Here is a 19,040-nt window from a genome sequence, read left to right on the forward strand (position 1 = left end):
AAAAAACATTACAAATAAAAAAGTCCTAGTTGTTTTTCAGTGTAAATTTAGCCTCTCAAAATACTTGAGATATGATTATTTGAGGTTCACTTACTTTAAAAGGGTATAATAAGCTTTTGGAATTCAGCGAATAGTTTAGCGACTTCCCGGTGAATCTAGCGACTGCTTAGTGACTTCCTGGTCTCAATTTAGCGGCGCGCGCAAAAAAAAAAAGATGGCAACACTGGTCCTTGGTCGCTTGAGTGGCCGTGAACTAGAGGAGGGGTAGTGAGCTCAGCGAGCGCTCACGGCAGCCGCACTCCGTGTCGACGGCTCGAGAGGGCGCCACTAAAGCATGTTCTGGATAGGCTGTATGAAGCGAGCAGCCAGGGCGGCTCGCATTGCATTTGCTGCGCGATTAAACCCTAATTCGGCATGACACTTTATTGGCCACAAACGACAGCAAACACGGCATAAAAATCAGTTCAGAACGGGAGCCACTTAGCGCTGCCCATACCGCGAAACGTTTGAACCGCAAGACAAAGCTGCTATAACTTTTAAAATAAAGCAAAATTCGAGAAAAGGAAAGTGTCATTAAGTTACACCGTTCAGTGCGCTTTTTTCCCATTTGTCACTAAATCTAATAAATCTAACTGGATCTAGCCTAGTGTCCCGCCCTCAATCGAATGCAATCCACTCCAAGGCTTGGACTGGATTTGTCGGATGTTCCCTTTGCATCGGTTAGCAAACTCTACATCGGATGAGCAGAGCTTGCGCTCCACTCTGAGCATAATTTATTGCCTATTTTTCTGCCCCCAAGTCCTCAGGTCTTTGCTCAGGGCACTCGATGGCGTTTCCAGATCATTTTCTCTGACTGGGCTCACTTTTTAAGAATATTGCTGGCAATTCTCTTATCTTTCCCGGTAATTAAAATCTCTCCGAGTTCCCGGTTTTCCCGGTCGCTAGAGACCCTGGAATCAATAACATATTTAGTTACTTTTTTTTAATAACATGTAGATGTCTGCATGGTACTAACCCAGGTGCCCCCCCATGTCAGCCGCTGCTTCTAGAACCAGTGAAGCTCGATGCACGCACGACGGTGCAAAGCGGTGTAGCTTGACGCGCATGCACCAGTGTGAGGTGCCGGCGGTGCAACTTCCGCGGTACACGTAACACAAAATGGAGGCACATGGCAAACACGATAATCGAGTGATCTCCCTTGTTCCGCCATATCACATCAGCCGCCATGGCATTACTTGCAAATTATTTTCTCGACAATTAGCTCCTGGTATTACCGACATCGTCTGGAAGTTAAGACGATAACCTGGTTGGCGCAGTCGAGGAGCAATCTCTATACTTTGTTTTACAGTGAAAGCCCAGCGGATGTTATGAGTCGATTCTAAGGTACAAGTCTCTTCCTTCTGAGCTTCGCAGCAGAACATCTCCACTACATATACACTGGGTTGCTTTTTCCTGTAAACGGGATCCCATTGGTGAGTAAGGTTCAAGGGCCTTCACGGTATTGGCAACTCCAGAAAAACCGACGCCCGGCAACGCCGAGCAGCTCGGGAGAGGAGGTTGTTTCGACTGTCATCTGCTATTGCTGTTTGGTTCTCGTAGGCAGCACAGAAACAAACATTGTTTTCAGTAGGCAATTATTTTTATGCCTCCGTAGTGTCATTCCTACGCTCCGACTAGAAGATTTCTACCATCGAAAAATCGCTTCGCTTTCATATGCAACACCGATTTTACACTACAATGCAAGGAATTTATGGTGGTCTCATGCTGAGCAAAGAAAATCTCCTTTTGTCTGCCATTTTGCCTGACCAGCGCATCCCCTATAGTTCGCTGGAGTCGCGAATACCTCAAAGTGGAGGTCATAAACAGCAACACAAACTGCAAGCAGAGCTGTGAACGGAAGAAAAGGACCTGTTGCTTTATTTGTTTACTCTGTTGGAATAGGCGAGCGAGGAACATGCATATGAATATCTCGTGGTTGTTAATGACCCTAATGAATTATTGTACTTTGCTTCATGTTGAGCACTTCAAGGGCTTGGTGTCTTTCACATCATGTCCAGCTGCAAAGTAAAAAAAAGAAAAAATGCTGTTGCAGTTATTTAATTTGGCTAAATCCAACTGCAACCTCAGCTTAAGAAATCCCACTGCTTATGACGAATGAATTCACGTGCTGCATACAGCATTCGCCATACCGGCAACTCTTTGGCAAAGGAATCCATACCTACACCGAATGTCCCTTCTACACGGGAGGAAAAGCCGGTGTAGGTATGGATTCGTGTAATTGCTTCCACGCCTTGCGCATTAAAAGATCGCATGCTAGTATAGTCGTACAGAACTGACCAAATTGACCACTTAGAGTAATGACACCAGATACCTGTATTTCAAGGTTACTTCCCATTGCAAAAAAATCCAGACAATAAATTCGACTTTACATCTCAAGCTGGGTACAAAGAGCGCTACTATCTACTCTGTTTCACCTTATTAAGTGGACTGCACTGAACGCTACAAGTCAATCCAGCCAATCAAGCACCGCGAAGGTATATCACGCGATTAATCTGCCCCACGTGGTGTCGCTGCACCCCTCTCCAAGGTCACGCAACACCCGCACGTCACTGAATCGACTTCGATGGCTCATGGCATCCCCTGCGGTCTCTTGGAGGGTGGAACGGAACATAGTTTCCCCGCAGACATCCATTATGAGTAGTTTCGAGCCAAGCATGCAACGCGAAACTTAAAGGAAGAACTTGCCAAATCATCCTCGTCTTTTGGTTCGTCCTCCTTCTTTTCCTCCGCCTCCTTTTCGACGACATAAAACCGCTTGACTTCGTCGTCTTCCAGCGCGCTCTTGGAACACTCCGCTTTTCCGACTGGTTGAACTGCCTCTGAAAGTATGATGTCGATACACATCCAGTCAGGGAAGATGCAATGCAGATCATGACACCAAATGGCAGACCGTGCAGGCACTATTCCGAGGTGGTCCAGGCTTCCTTTACCTCGGCTGATTCGGAGCACCGTCTGCTACGTCAGATGTGCACTCCATTATGGCCAGTATTGTATCTTTGTATTTTATTTAGATTGTACTGTATTACCAGTTGTGAGAGTAGAGAACCATTGCCAATGGACAGGTGTGTTTGTTGTGACGAGGGTCACGTCTGCTGGCAGCATTACGTATGACGGCGACGTTGGAAGACTGGTGTAATGACCCACCTTTTATCAAGAGCTCCCAAAGTTCCTCCCGCTTGATGCTGTACAGAGATTTCAGCTTGTTCATAAAGTCGTTGAACTTCCCAGGATTGCTTTTCTGCGAGCGGAAATGCCGGCATGTTGTGCAATTAGGCCGCTCTTGAAGACACACAAATCGGCGAACCAAATATTGCCGGTTTCGGCGGGGCCGGGCGTTGTACCAACGTGCAATCATGTATACTAATCGTTACTGCACTATGCACGTTGAAGACTCCTAGACTAGCGGTAGTACTGCACTGAAGCTCTAATCTGACCACTTGGTGAAAAAGTCAGAGAAGAATCCGGTGGCCGTGATTGGCCAGCACCGATCCTGACCCTGGCGCCATCAAATCACGGCGATCGAATTCTTCACCAAGTTTTTTGCCAAGAGTCCAGATTAGAGCCCCTGGCCGAATCGTCTCTACGCCGGTGACACAATACCAATCATGAAGGCAGATTGGCTGAATGCTGTACAAATAAGGTCTCAGACCGATTTTTCGGACGTGTCCAGTAGCTCGGACGTCTTCGTGGGACTGGCACTCGCCCAACAAATTATGTATGACAGTGATTGAAATTTCAGATGGCAAACAGCTCATTGCTCGATTTTTAGGGCTCGGCTGAATCACTGCAATTTTAGTTTAAGATGTGACATCGTTTCTACGTCTTATGCAATAAAGAAGCTACATTGAGACTACAGTCAAATCTGACAGTTCCACCACAGCTGCTATGGCTGCCATCTACCACCAGGCGAGCCAAACCACAACAGCCACAGCACAGCTGTCATTTTTCTCAATCGTCAAGTGTTTCTTTTGATGCACGTGTTTTCTGCCAATGGGCATAGTAGTGCAGCTACCTTAGTCGGCTAAACATCGTCTCTAAGCACCGCCAAATGGCACCACCTCTATCTTCACTGTGTATGCCAACACCCAACAAATGCATGCAAACGAAGCAAAGTGACAATGGTGAAGAAAAATCGCGATCATCAAAGAATGAAGCAGAAGTTACACGGGAATTTCATCATTTAGCTGAAATCATTTTATCAGACCACTTGATTATTCAAGCTTCTTATAATCACAAACTAATAAGAAAAATCGGTTGGCAACTGTACATATAACATAAAACATTTAAAAAAAAATATTGTTTGCACATGAGGACTAAAGTTTCAGAAAACAAGCTCTCGGAGATCCAAGTTTTTCTTGCAAGTTGGTCACCAGGCAAAATGGTGGGGTACAGTCAAGAGACGGAACTGAGCTGGTGATTCAAAGGATGCCTGTCACTTATAGTGCTCTGAACTATTGATTAAAGTCGTCCAAAACATACCTCTAGCGAAGCCTCCCTGTAAGCCCGGAGGCAACGCACTGCCTTGGCGTAGACAGCCCTGCCCAGTGTGTCGTCGAAGAGCTTCAAGATCACCCCTTCAAGTTGACTGCACACTGCAAAGCAGAAAGGCAGCACACAATGACAACAAGCCGATGTAAGCACTACATGCAAGAATACAACAAGCAGACTGTCAAAGACGCAATCAGTGAGTCTCGGAAAATGAGTCCTTGCCATCGTCGAATCTATGGTCTTTGTCGGCCAAGAGCTTCTTAAAGTCTTCCACGGGGTTCACCACATCTACCTGAAAGGCAGCGACAAAGTTCATTCCGTTTCAAACACATTATTGGCTTTGAAATGAGAAGAAACTCTCCGTTGGTATACTTTAAGTTCCCGGAACAGATCTTATCTATACACAAGCAAATGAAACTTGCCTTTGTTGTCGCCGTGGCAACGAGGTCAGCCATGCTGAAATCCGCCCGCGATTTCTTGGCAGCCGGTTCGTCCGACGAGACACTGGCGTTTGTCACAGTCCCTCCACCACTGCACGTAAAAAGCCAAGGGTGGCGAATCACTTGAAACTTTTAGCCTGATTAGAAGCAGCACAGCATTGCCCACCTACAGGCACAGCACTGTGCAGCTATGTTCATAAAATAAGGAGTATGGAGGGCTTTAGCTTCTTCGGAGTATGCGTATGTTGCAATGCACTGCATTCGTTGCATTGAACAACGTACACTGGATTCGTTGTGTCACCACTAAACTGAGAACCAGGCCCATGTCACAAAAGACCTGCGGTAATGTACGGAACAAATGCCCTAAGAAGGTATAGTTTCAAGAAAATCAGGAGAGAATGTCTGTCTAAGGCAGAAGAACCTGTAAAACTTGGAGTTTATAAGAAAAAAAAAAGACAAATTGGAGTGCAGTGGACACAAAGTGGCGAGAGTCAATTACTTTTTGGTGACGGTGTTGTCCTGCTTCCGCTTCTCTGGAACCACTTCGTGCAGAGGAAACAGGGAGGCCATTTTCTCCAGCACTGGACGGGCCAGCTCGGTAATCTGTTGAGAAAAATGGCGGCGAAGACGTCGGTGTCATTCGTCACCTTTCCCATGAACCACCACAATCCAAAAACTATGAGGTGTAGAACTTCCGAAGGCGCGTTCAAGCATCTGTGTTTAGCCATGACCAATTGCAATACTGCTGCTTGCGGCTGCTGACTGTGTTAACTTTGTTTATTTAAGTGAAAGGGAATGCACTCCGGCTCTCTTGATCTGCGCATATTTCCTAATTTCTATGTACCAACCTTTCGCTGTGGGCTTCAAGTACAGTCAAACCTTGTTAATTCAACGCCTGCCAATTCAGAAATTCGGATAATTTGAACTGCCGATCCGGTCCCGTCAAACATGTGTATTAGTCAATGGCACCAAACGCTCATTAATTCGGAAGCAGTTGGGTACGCTATGGTTAATTCAGATGAATTTGGCAGGTGGCGCAAGCTACCACCCGTTCAAAAGGGTATGACCGCTATCCATCCGGGGTGCACATGTTGTTCTTCCAGTTTTTCCCATCTCTTCCAGTTCTCCATGTTTCGTGAGAGTTTTGCGTTTTGCTCACTGGCACAGGTTCGCACGCTCGTGGCATGTCGTCGGTGTCGTCATCACGTGCAGCAACTGCAGCAACCTCCATGGTGGCTTCGCCAGCGAAGCGGCAGGAGTACCAGGCCAAGGATTTAGCAACGAAAGTGGAAATACTGAGGGCCTGGAAAGGCGGCGTCTCTCGACAACAAATGATGGAAAGGTACAATGTCAAGAGAAGCACGTTGGCCACATACGTGAAAAATGAGGCCGAGATCCTACGGGCTTTCGAATGCAACAAGTTCAATGCGAAGAGAAAGCGGCTGCGGAAGGCGGCGCATCCTAAGCAAGAAGAGGCTTTGCTGCGGTGGGTCGTCATGGCTGCAAAGGAATACAAAGTTTAGAAGTTTCACTCATCAGCGCGGTTCACATTTTGCCGTACATGTGGAACAACACGCCCGCTGAGATTATTGGAAATTGTTTTAAGCACAGCGGCTTTGCCTGGTCCGAAGCTTGCCAGGCGGCGGAGACCCGAGACGTTGCTGCAGACAACAACGGCCGTTTCGGTGGTCTCCTTTCTGTCCAAGTGCAACTTGCTGACTGCCTTGCGATTGATGACTGTGCTGTTGTGGCCGGTCAGCTGAGTGACGACGAGATCAGGGATGCCCTATGTGACGACGGACGTGCTTCGGACGTAGGTGAACACTGTCCGTGTGAGGAGCCGCCACCCCACCGCACTGTGCGAGAGGCCAGGTCGACGAGGCTCTCTTTGTGCTCGAGGAATTTCACTACGCCTTAGACAGCGCGAGTGCGGTGTGCTAAGAGAAGTTTTCGTCTCCGCCCAAATGTCATTCAGAAAGCAGGTGGCAATATCAGATTTCTTCTCAAAATAAATGTACGTCAGAGGGCAACCTTATCGCGCCGTCTTCTTTGTTCATTCAATATTTTGACCTTTGGATAATTCTGACATTTCTGCCATTCCCATGAGATCCGAATTGAAGAGGTTTTACTGTAATGCCGGTGTGGAGGAAGAGGAGGAGGGGGGGGGGGCGTTTCTTGAGATAAGACGTTACGACTACAACGTTGCGCAGATCTACTTTGTTGACACAATCTATGCTACGTCACCAAAAACTAAACTTTTGGCTGGTGTATATCAATTTCTTCATAAAAAGGCTCGAGGCACACCTAAGCACTTCTTATGAGTTGTGAATGCCAAAGCATGCAAGCCGTTCTTCTACTCCTGTGTTTCGTTTGCGGCGCATTTGTGCCTGCCGTGCGTGCGCTCTCCCAGCTCTCCTCGCAGCTCTGACTTTGGACGCTTCGTGTTACAGGCGTGCTCGCAGCGCGGACACGCAGCGGCATGGGGCGGCGATCGTTGAAACTGACGCGCAGCGGCCAATGGGAGCCTCGTTGACGTGCGCCAGCCATTGGGATTGAAGGCGAAATCCATCAGCTTTACTTCGCTCCTTTAGGATCGAGGAAACTAGGTGCCATTTAACTAGGCTTTTCGCGTGGTTTCATAGCTGGGAGCTGGCTTCACTCGGAGAAAGGATTTAAGGTGCTGTTTGGCGCGCTTCAAACTGATGACGTCGGCTCGCTCCATAAACCCCCCCCCCAATTAATGCTTTTGCATTAAAAAAAAAGTTTACCTTGGGGAACTTAAAAAGGCACTGACACATCAAAATCATATTTTTTTTTTATTATCCGAAACGATTGAAAACGATGCCGGGACATTACCCTCAAAATTCTAAACTTGGGAATTTAGTATTTGTGAAGTAAAAAAACAATTTCCTAATACCGAATTCGAAGTTCCCGCGCTAATGCGTTGACGTCAAATATTGCGGAGTCCTGAGAGCCCACTTTCTTTCACGACCCCCTGCTGTTGCCATGGCGACCCAAAGCGAGGAGGAAAGGAGCAAGCGCTGGTAGCGCCGGTGGACCGGTTTTGAGCGCTGTCGCCTGTTTTCCGTTGGAGGATACAAATCCAGGAGACGGCACCATAACGGACTTCGATTTTTGGTATTTCAAAAAGAAGGGCCGTAGTGCGTTCGCAGTTGCGTTAAAAAACATGTTTTAGGATTGCCGTTTAAATGTTATAGAGATGTCGCCTACAAAGCTTCTAAATTTCATGATTCTTGACGTCACAAATCAAAAGAAGCGAGGAGGCGAGAGGCGGGAGAATCAAACAACAAAAATAAAAAGGCGCACGCGCGCGCGGGAAATTTTTTTTTCACGATGCAGTTTTTTTTCTTGTGTCTATGACTGCAACTTGCATCGTTTTAGACAATAAAAAAATACGACCTTTGGGGTGTCAGTGCCCCTTTAAGAGGGGAAAGGGCACTATGCAAGTTGCCCCTGGTGCCAGCGTGTTCTCTGGCCGTGAGCGACAACAAGCAGTTGCAACACACCTGGTCCCACCAAAGCGCAAATGTGCAAACCTGCCTCTAATTGTTTACCTCGTGAAATTGATGGGTCTTCAAAAAAGAGGAGACCGAATGATTCCGAAAGAAGAAAGAAACCGCACGTCGGCCAGCGGTTCGGACACCACTAGCCGACCTGCAGCACCGTGGAACTTGCTGCAACGGCATTCATAAAATAGCTCGGCAACGCCGTTTCTGAACGAGCGACGACGACGGACGTACCGCTTTGGGTGGCTTCAGTGCATCTGCGACGTGTGGTGCCACCTCTGGAAGGGGATCCTTTGGGTGGAGTGCTCTGTGCTGCACACACTGCATTCAGAGAAGGACACGATCAGTCTGTTTTAATACCGAACGAGGAAGCTTAATTCTTTCGGCGTGCCTACCTGGTAGAAACGCTGGAGGTATGGGTTGCATGTCTGACTAGACTTGAAGAGCTCTTGCGGCTCTCCGTTTCTGTTTTCAAAGAGCCAGAAACAATGTTTGGTGCGTTAGCACAGAACAGAAACACCATCGTGACACTCTTTTCACAAGCAATTAGTGCTCCTTCAAATAATTTAGAAGTCTCAGAATCGGAAACCTTTAAACTGAAAGCACCCGGGAGCACATAAAATCTCGCCCACCACATCACATTCTCAGAGTTGTATTGGTATTATGCACTACTAACAAATATAAAGGAGACATTGTCGTGTTGTCCCCTTCTTTGAACAATTCTCACGTGTCAGAGTTTTTCACTAATTATACACCACCAGCTTTCCTTCACGTTAACCCCTGCATTAGTAAATTATCGATCAATTGTTTGCTCTCTTTGAGACCGGATTTGAATCAACAATTCGTATTGAGATTGTAATTGGCCCAAGAATACAAGAAATCAATCTAATGTTTGGGATACCTACACTTCGACCTCAGACAGATCCATAGCAGCTATGAGGTCGTCAAAGACAGAGAGCTGTTCTTCTGCAAAATCAAAAAGGGGGAAAGAAAAGTGTTCTCACTATTAGTATCACTATCAGGAGATGCAGAATGCAATCAAAGAAGAGACTATGCTATCCCAAAGTCATAAAATTCCGCCAAGCCCCTTCAAGAATACTGAAAAGATTTCGCCATTAATACTACGTAACTCGAGAGCCGTGTCAACTGACACCACCCTAGTTCAAGTTAAGTCCCTTGGCACAGCAAACAAGGTTACACCCTTGGGCCACGTTGGCAGCATATGCAATGAAGGTGCGGGAGAAGTAACTGAAATCAGCCACTTATTACTAATGCAAGTGAAAAACAATGCCATGGCACGGCAGAAAAAAAAACATTTACCGGTTGGTATGTTGTCCTTGTTGGCATCCAAAGGAGCAAAGGTGAAACGACGGAGATCCTCCATGTACGGAAGTTGAACGAACACCAGGCACTACGAGGGTGTCGGAGAAAAATGGTCACTCCATGCGTCATCCCGGCCTTCTTACGGTCAATAAGCACCCTGTGATTTTGGCTCTCTCATCACTTACATCTGCCTTTATGAAGTGCTCCAAAATATGCCCCTTAATAAGACAAAAAAGAAAGAAAAACCTTTCTTTTTTAGTTTGGTTTTCTCTTAGAACACCAACTTTGGAGCTACAGATTAAATCAAACAATAAATCGCCATGATCCTTCTGCTGGTTACTGAAAAAAACCGGCACAAATGTTCAAAACTGTGCCTGCTAGATTAAACAAAAGAGTAAATGACAAACCAGCTTGTCTGAATGTGGCACAATGCATACCGCATCACAAAGAGGAATACACACTGACCGATTGTCAAGTACAGTTTATCTATTTAACTCTATTAGTCTCAAAAACATGGCGGTCCAAAAACAAGGTAAGTCAAAAAGTGGAAAACAACAACCACAACATAATCTGGCTCAATGACTTGCCTCATATTCATCCTTTATTCGTGGACTCAGAAAGCCCATTCGCGGAGAGCTCCGCTCCGAGAAGGCGTAACGCACGATGGCCACCATCTTGGACTTGTCCAGAGCTTGGATCAAAGCAGACATGGCCGCTTCGGCGGACTGCAAGAGACAAACGTTTTCGTCTTAGCAACAAAATCTTCATCCAAAAAATCGTTAATCGTTCAAACTCCTGATCGGTGGTCCACAGTCTGAGTACTCGGGAGGAAGATTGTGGCAAAGTGTTGTTGACTTAAATTTTTAAAGGCACATTAGCAAATAAACTCAATTCTGGAACCCCAGTAAGAAGGAGAACTCACAGCATGTTTTTGGCATGTGGTTTTAACTATGAAACACGGTTCGAAATGCTTGCCTATCTTTTTAAACATAAAGTTGGTAATTTATGGCATTTGTCGGGAAAACTTGCCAGCAGACGAAAACATTCCGACGAACGGGCAGGGCCACTGCGACAAAAAAGACTAACTTGGTTGTGTAATGTCTGAAGTTCCACAACTGATTGCATCCAGTAACGCTGGCCCTAACATGGCCTAATAATACACTCTTCTAGCTACGACGTCAAAGTCTCGTGCCATAAAGAAGCAAGGTGCCGGCGACCACGTGCTGTGCGTCTCATGGCGCAGCAGACGACAGGACAACGTGAAAACAAAAACTCACCTCGTCGCCCTTCCTGGCAAGCACGTAAGACGTCTTGTCGCCCATGTAGTAATGCCTCTTGATCTGCAATGCCAGGAATAATTCAAATCTACAATAACAGCAAAATAAAAATTCCAAGGACACCTAAGCACTCCCTGTGAGTTGTGAATGCGAAAGCATGAATGTTGTTCTTCCACTCCCTTAGTTCGTCTGCAATGTAGTGGCATGGACGGCGACATTTCGCTACTGCCGAGGTAGCGACTGACGGCCGAGCGCGCGCTCTCGTGAAGTGGCCGCGCCGCACTGAGCTCGGCCGTGCAGCCTCTACGGAGTTTGCCCGTGTGGGCTCTGCGGCCAGGCCCACACCACCTACCGGCGGCCGGCCCACTGCGTGCGCTACGCCACCATGGAGAGAGGGCTTCTCCATGGCTGCGCGACTGTCCAGGCTCCGCATGGGGGCTCGTCTTTGAATTATTCCTCTGTCGGCCACTAGTGAGACAGATACCATACACTCGGTGATGGTTGCCAGACTGAATTTTGGAAAGGGTCTATCGAAGCCCCTCCCCAGGCAGCGTGCCAGAGAAATGCCTAATGCTTGGCAATCTCATGGATCTAACTTCGGCCTAATACAATTTCGCTCCGTGGCGTTAGTTAGCGCTAGGGTGCTCTTATTCGGCGTTTCTCCGGCTCGCCACATATAATCGCCAAAGTGTCAGACTTGAGCCAAAGATGCCGCTCATGAACCGAAGAGCCAGCGGTGAAGCTTAAAAATGGCACTTGCCCCACAATCTAGGCCCAAAGCTACCACACAAAGACGAACAACCAGAAGTAAATCCTATCCCTGCCATCTGTTTGGCGACTTAGGCCCGGGATGTATGACCTGCGCTGAAGCCTAACTTGGGCATTTGTTTGGCGAGTTACGACCAAGACTTCTGGACTTTAGCCAAGAAAGTTCGGCTCTACCTTGGCTCGCTTTTAGAGCCCAGCTCGTAGGCGCACGTTTCCGGGTTCAGTGGTGTCGGCATCGGCGTAACAACGCATTGCATTATGGGACGTTTCTCATAATGACGTCACACGTGGCGTCACGAGGGTAAAACTTTTCCGCTAAATTTGGCGGGGAAATTTTTCGCTAAATTTGGTTGGAAAGTTTTTTGCTAAATTTAGCAGGGAAATTTTTTCGCTAAATTTAGCGGGTAAATTTTCCGGCTAAATTTAGCGGGGAAATTTTATCCTTGCGATGTCACGTGACGTCACGAGGGTAAAATTTTCATAATTTCCCATAATGACGTGCGACATCATTATAGGAAACATGACGTCAGGTGACCTCAACACCAATTCAGTTTCCCGGCTAAATTTAGGAGAAACTTTTTCGCTAAATTTCCCTCCTAAATTCACCGGGAAAATTTTTGCTTAATTTATCTGGAAATTTTCTTTTAATTTAGCGAGAAATTTAGCGAAAATTTCCCGCTAAATGAGACGGGAGCAGGAGAGGAAGAGGGGAGGGTATAGAGGGGGAGCAGGAACCATACCCTTCCTTCCTCCTCCTCAAGAGCTGCGTTCCAATTTGGCATTACAAAGAATTGTAAACGTCTTTCATTTTTTTTTTAAGGCCCCAAATTCCCAAACAAAGATCGGAGTTTGGTCCAAAGAATTGTGCTACCTGGTTCTCCGACTACAGCGACACAAACGTACGTTTGCGGCATCTGTGAAGCCGAGCACCTGGAGGCCCCGCCCTCCCCTGGTGCACTCCAGGCTGTCCCTGTCTTCGTCGCTGAAGGGCACCAGGGTGGTGCCGTACCGGTACCCCGCGACCGTCTCCGCCTTCTCCACCTCGGTCTCCTTCTCGTCGTTGCGGTACAGGGTTGCGTCGCAGCGCACGGGCACGTCGGGCCGCTGCGCTACACACTGCTTCCACGTCTTCGGCTTGGCCTCGGAGATCTGAGCAGAGGCGGAAAGGTTAGCGACACTAGAAGTGCTCGAAGAACGAGATGGAAGGAACTTTAATGTGGCGGCAGATTGCCTCTCAAGAAGTTTGGCATCAAGGACCTGATTTCTGCATATTTTGCGACCTAAACGTGTATCGCAAATAACTGGTCTCGCAAATATTTCGCCCCACGATAACGAATATGTATCGTATCACACCACATTTCAAAATATTCCTGGAAGCTACGCTTTCTGACGTTCGTGAAATATTGCGTCCACAAAATATAAAGTCGTTTACAGCATTGTTAAATGAAGTTTAACTTTTTTGAGACAAATGTGGATCTGTCTCAAAGATGGCTTCCTGAAAAACAAATATTTCTGTGAAATGACATTTGTCATTTTTGGGGGCAGGCTGGGCATCCCCTCATTAAAGGGACACTGAAACCCCCCAAAAATGTTTTTATTATTTACCAGGTGATTTGTTATGGTGTCAGGAGACTCCCCAAACTATATTTTGCTACAGCATCACATACATTTTTAATAAAGTCAAAAAATGCAACAGCTCGGAAACGAAACCGAAACTGGACTGGAAGCAGAGGAAGAAAAAATATAAAGGAGAATAGATTTGCTGGAGGTCACGTGGCTGTGCAACTTTTTTTGTTTCAGTCAACGTATTTGCAGTCTCTTAAAAGCCACAGAAAATAGGTATTATATATATATATATATATATTTTTTTTTTCTATCTTTAATATCGAGCGTGTGCCTTCAATGACCCACGACTTCGAATATATTAGGTGGTTGTGTCTAAACCATAGAAAACGGCACGTGGCCACGAAGAAAGTGAGTGGGACTCAAACTGGCCATTTCCCGATCGGCGTTTTTTGGGCGAAAAGGAAACGAATTTTGAGCCGCAAATTTTGTTTTCGGTAGTTTGGCTGTCGTATGATACGTGCAAATAAAAACCTTGGCGAACATAATTACCCTGTCAGTGTCCCTTTAAATGCTGTAAGGGTGACAACTTGATGGTATTCAACTTTCTTTTAAATGAGATGCCATCGAAAAATAACCGAAGGAAGAGTCTTCAAAGAGAGAGGCAACACAGGTTTGAAAAGGGGTACCGCAAAATACCGCAGAAGCGCCCACTACGTTCAAGAGCCCACACTATTAACATTACCCAGGCTTGGGATTTCTGCAAGGTATGTTAAAAACCGCCCGATTTGACTGGACAAGCACTCATGTCCGGATAGACCGTTTTCAGGGAAGGTGGGCACTCCCCCGGTATTTTACGGTAGATCCTGGAAAAAGACATCCAATTCAGAATTCGTGTCGGCGTGAGACACCTATCGAATTTCGTGGCTCGAAGGTCAAGGGCAGCGACACGCGAGCGCATACCTTGATGTAGGAGGATATAGGAATGGACAGATCTGGGCCGATCTCAAGGTTGGCGTTCCAAGGCGTCGGCCGAACCCTCTTTTTCTCGTACGTCGTCAAAGCCGGCACCGCTTGGCTGAAAAAGAAAAAAGGAAAGGGTCACCAAAAAAACTGTGGCACCGTTACAACTGCGGGAAGACTTTCGGGAAATCCACCTGAACGTGTAGGCGTCTCCCTCCACGGTCTTTAGGATCTTGCTGACGTAGCCTACGGCCTTCCGCTGACTCGGCGACAACTTGGCGGTGTCGTCCACTCCGTTTTCGATGTCGAACGGGCAGCTGAGAAGCAGAAAAAGAGAAATCTCGTATTGCGTTATCGTTAGGATTCCGTGTTTTGGGATAAATCCGAAAAACTCTGAAAAATGCTCACCAGTAAAGTTTTCGTCAATTCGGATTTATTTGAAAGACTTAAAATTTTGAGGTCATGATGGCAAAATAAATAGCAAAAAAGACAACATCTTACGAATGAAGTTTCTCAGGGCACAAGGTTAGTAATCTCAAGGAGAGGCCACGGCAGTTTTTTTTTATTTTTTTTTTCCCATTTAGTTTAAAATTATTAACAAAAGGGAGTTTTTCATTTATCTCGTCAGGGTTCGTTCAGTACAAACGGTCAATCCACCGGATTAGTACAACGGGCCATTCACTGTATTCCTGGATGGCGACAAAGGCACTGCTACTGTTTCCACTTTAAATCATACTATACTGTGCTTCTTAGATGAGGGAGGGCTCGTGTTCTTGTAACAGTGAAAGGTTTGAACTTATAGGTTCCATAGGAGGGGAGGGAAGCTAAAGCGTTTATGCTTCCAAACAACTACTACGTCCGGGAGCTTGGCTATTCAAGGTAGTACCGACAGTTATTCAAGCAACAACTATCTACAAGGTTTGTCTTGGGGCAGTTAACACTGCCAATTGCGAGGGCACCAATGCCAGATGCAGCCGCAGAAATATATTTCTATGCCCGCGAGTTTTTCTAAATTTAGAGCATGTTTTCGTCCAAACATTTGTTTTTATATTGAATTCAAAAATAAAAAAGAATAAATAAAAAGATTTGGAATTCAAAGAATTCCAAATCTAACAAAAATAAACACCGACAAACCCCCCATTCCCGGCGAGAAATTATCTCAGAAAAAAAAAAACCTCCGAATTTTACGAGAAATAATCTCGGAAAACCCGAAACCCTAGTAATATACTAGTGAATTACGATGTATAATTACAGTAGTTGACAATATGAGAACGAGAAGGCGTCTCTTTCGAATGCCCGGCCTCCAGCAAGCATTAGTTGCCTTTCGCCGCGCCTCAGCTGCGCCTGCGCGCTCGAGGCTCCAGAAACGCCCGAGCGTCATCGAAGGCGGCGAGCTCGCGCCGGAGACGGGGCTACCAAAACTCCTCCCTGCTCTTCCCGTCCTGTCGAAACTCGACGAGAAGTGAGAAAGCTTCGATCGATGCACAAACTCACACGACCGTGAGCGACAGGCTGGAGTTCTTCATCCCGTTGGCAATGACGTTCTGCTGACTGTCGTCAAACGCTCCGCCGAGGTTGGACAGCAGTACAACCTTGCGCCCGGCAAACTTCTGGTTCTTCGTCTGATCCATCAGGACGTCCAAAGCGACCACAACTGCGTCGACGACTTCAGAAAGCGAGGTTAAGGTACGCAAGAGGTCCGGCTGATTTTTACTGGTGCTGTCACTCTCCTTCGCTGGCCCTTCTAATCAAACTGTATTATTTAGTCCTTCGCTAGATCCTATGGAAACTTCTAAGTAGCACAATCTGGCCACTGGATGATCGGAGTTAGACTAGGGTGACCACCTTCCTGCAAGCAAATGCGGGACAGCGGGGCAGTGGGGGCGGGAGGGAGGGAAAAAGGGAGGGAGGGAAGGGAGGAGGGAGGGGGGGGAGGAGGCAGAGGAAATTTATTAACACGCACACCACGAACCGAGGCTCTGTTAACACATTTAATATCCTGTGCTGTTTATACACCTTCTCAGCAATTCAGCTCAGATATTTTTTACTCCCAGCGATGTACTTTTTTTTATGCCAAATGTGTTATTAAATGTGTCGAAATTGAAAACATAAAAATTAACTGAAGCAGAACTCAATGCATCAAATGGAAATAAGAGACCTTAAATCTTTTTCTCGTTATTGTTTCCTGTCAACGCTTACTTTTATCAACATGGTGCTATCACTCTAAAAAAAACTTGTGCGTCTACTTTCCCCCACAACACTCGGAGAGCCAATCACCGCGAGTTACGGGGGCTGCTCAGCGAATGACGACGCCGAAATATATGTTTAGACCAAAAAAAATGCAGTCTGAGTTGTGACATTAAGCAATGCAAAACGTCACACTTGCATTGCGTAATGTCACAACTCAGACTGTGTTTTTTTTGTCTAAACATATGTTTCGGCGTCGTCATTCGCTGAGCAGCCTCCGTAACTCGCGGTGATTGCCCCGCCGAGTGTTGAGCGTGAAAGTAGACGCACGGTCATTTTTTAGAGTGCACACACATTTTTAACAGTATTTCTTTTTCGACGCTTGTGAGTTGCAGGCTTTTTCCCTTGTCTTCACGAAAAAATAAAAAAATAAATCCACAGCAAACCTTTTGCTGTGACACAGCGACATGAAAATAATTACAGTATGTTATATTTTAAATTTTGGCGAGCACTTTTTCTTAGAATATTTTGCCACCAAGGGGAAAGGTGCAACGGAGCAAGCGCTTCGGTTCTCCTGCAAGAGCGACGGTCGCTTCCCGCAATGCTTGGATAAAAAATGGCGTACCCATGCGATTCACACGATTACCAGTGACCTCCGCGCTTCCCCGTGCCCCGTTGTTCGGCAACATCATGAGTAGCAGAATGAATTTTACGACAGTATGAAATGCGGGACATTTTGAAGATTTCAGAATTTCTCGCGGGACGCGGGACACGAGCCCTCAATGCGGGACAGTCCCGCGAGTCGCGGGACGGCTGGTCACCCTATGGTCACCTTAAGTTAGACTGGGTGGCGCAAGCTACCGTCCATTATAAAAAGTACAGCCGTTAAAATCCATCCATCCATCCATCTGTGAGGACCGTGGCAAAGCTCCATTTTCGGCTGTATTCAATGCTATGAAACGCGATTTTCTGGGGTCGTTCGAAGAGTCACTTGCAAGCCGTCACCGATTTCAAAAGTGGCAGCTTGTATTCATATTTATCTTGATGTACTTAATATTGATGCACAACGACAAATAAGTGGAAAAACAGTAATGGGGTACAGATGAAGGACAAAAACAAAATGGAAAGCCACTAACACTGCGGGCAAAGTTGTATATAGAAGGATACAGTCACACGTGTGCTGGGTGCTCTTCACGCTGCCGAGCTTCTCGAGCAGGCCGAAGCTGACTGGCTGCAGATTGGCAACAACGTCGATGTGAGTGTACTCATTGTCGCTCGACAGGCTGTTGTTCGTCTTCTGGCTCCCGCACACGACGAGGGCTATCTCGTCCTTCGACTCTGAGAAAATCTGAAATTTGAACGGTATGTGAATGACAACTGGCTGACGCACAACCTACGGCGGGTGTTGTATGGTATAATTTCGTTTAGGTAGAGGTGGGCTGATGTTATAAGAAACACTGGCTATAGTCAGTGATTGCTTAAGAGTAAAGTGGAGGCTCCACCCACCTCTTTCCACCAGAGCAAATACTGGAGAGGAGGCGACCTCCTTTCCAACATTCACTTTGCTAAAGTGGAAAGAGAAAGGGTGAAGCCATGTGCATCCATCCAGTCATCCGTTGTTTCTAGAGTTACTGTGCATGGCTAGAGCCACAAGGAACGACCTAAGACATTCCAACCAGATACTGCACTCAACCGATCAAATCTCATATTCGTAATTATGCAATGTCAGTTGGGTCAGTGATACCAAAACGATCGTTTTTCTTTGCTTAAACGTTATTCACTGGAAACGAGCTTCTGAATTTTAGGTAGGCCGCCAGAACCAGCAAAACGCATCCTTCACTAGAATTAAAACTTATCCAGTGGTCACAGTTCGAAGCTCACTGCAGCTGTGTCGGTTTCCATCTGTAAACATTGATAGGGGACGCGAATTACCCTGCGTTGGATCATCAGTTCGGCACATGTCTTAGCTTCTTCGAGGTCGCTCGGCTTGCCGGGTGCTCCCTGGTTCATATGAGGTCCAACATCGAGGATGATCACCACTGCCTCCTGAAAGAAAACATAAAAGTACCGATGCGTAAACAACGAGAACGTGACAGATAACCGGCAAGCGACTGTACTTTTATTTCTATTTAATATTACGCCTAAATTCTGATGTGGTATGTTAATGAGTTTTAAATTCAGAGATTTAGAGCCATATCATGTTGTCTCTGCCAGCACAATTATATAAAAAACCAATGTTTGTGCGGAGAAAAGTCAGTGCAATACCTTATTTGCCGCCATTGCTGCTGATTTCTTCTGTGCTGCCCTCTGCCAATATGTGCTTCCAACTGTTGCGGGGTTTGTTTTGCGAGCAAAAAGTAATTTATAATTGAAAAATAAACTTTAATATTTATTTCAACATTTTAAATTTCTAGCGCTTTTTTGTTTGCTTGTTAGGACGTCAC

The 19,040-nt window shown here is 46.3% G+C and overlaps 1 protein-coding gene across 1 annotated transcript; it reads right to left on the reverse strand.

Moving 5' to 3' along the window:
- Window positions 1–1,887: 1,887 nt before the first annotated feature.
- LOC8029507 (X-ray repair cross-complementing protein 5) lies at window positions 1,888–18,899 on the reverse strand. The gene is made up of 20 exons (XM_002405462.4): window positions 18,862–18,899; window positions 18,529–18,642; window positions 17,764–17,944; window positions 15,904–16,075; window positions 14,604–14,726; window positions 14,410–14,524; window positions 12,787–13,032; window positions 11,116–11,178; window positions 10,426–10,563; window positions 9,836–9,926; window positions 9,421–9,481; window positions 8,911–8,980; window positions 8,750–8,836; window positions 5,488–5,591; window positions 4,971–5,079; window positions 4,771–4,840; window positions 4,540–4,652; window positions 3,205–3,298; window positions 2,746–2,879; window positions 1,888–2,057 (listed from the first exon to the last, which is right to left on the reverse strand). Exons 1-20 carry the CDS (start codon window positions 18,874–18,876, stop codon window positions 2,043–2,045), a joined length of 2,115 nt encoding a protein of 704 aa, XP_002405506.4. The 5' UTR covers window positions 18,877–18,899; the 3' UTR covers window positions 1,888–2,042.
- Between the last annotated feature and the right edge of the window lie 141 nt (window positions 18,900–19,040).

This window comes from Ixodes scapularis, unplaced genomic scaffold (genome assembly GCF_016920785.2).
Source record: "Ixodes scapularis isolate PalLabHiFi unplaced genomic scaffold, ASM1692078v2 PGA_scaffold7__128_contigs__length_106722199, whole genome shotgun sequence".
Taxonomy (NCBI): Eukaryota; Metazoa; Arthropoda; class Arachnida; order Ixodida; family Ixodidae; genus Ixodes; species Ixodes scapularis.

Bases quoted from the DNA above. Each gene is read 5' to 3' on its own strand.
- LOC8029507 (XM_002405462.4), bottom strand. The intron at 11,179-12,786 runs GTACGTTTGTGT...CTGGCATTGCAG, and splicing joins GCTTCACAGATGCCGCAAAC to ATCAAGAGGCATTACTACAT. The intron at 8,981-9,420 runs GTAGGTATCCCA...CTTTGAAAACAG, and splicing joins GATCTGTCTGAGGTCGAAGT to AAACGGAGAGCCGCAAGAGC.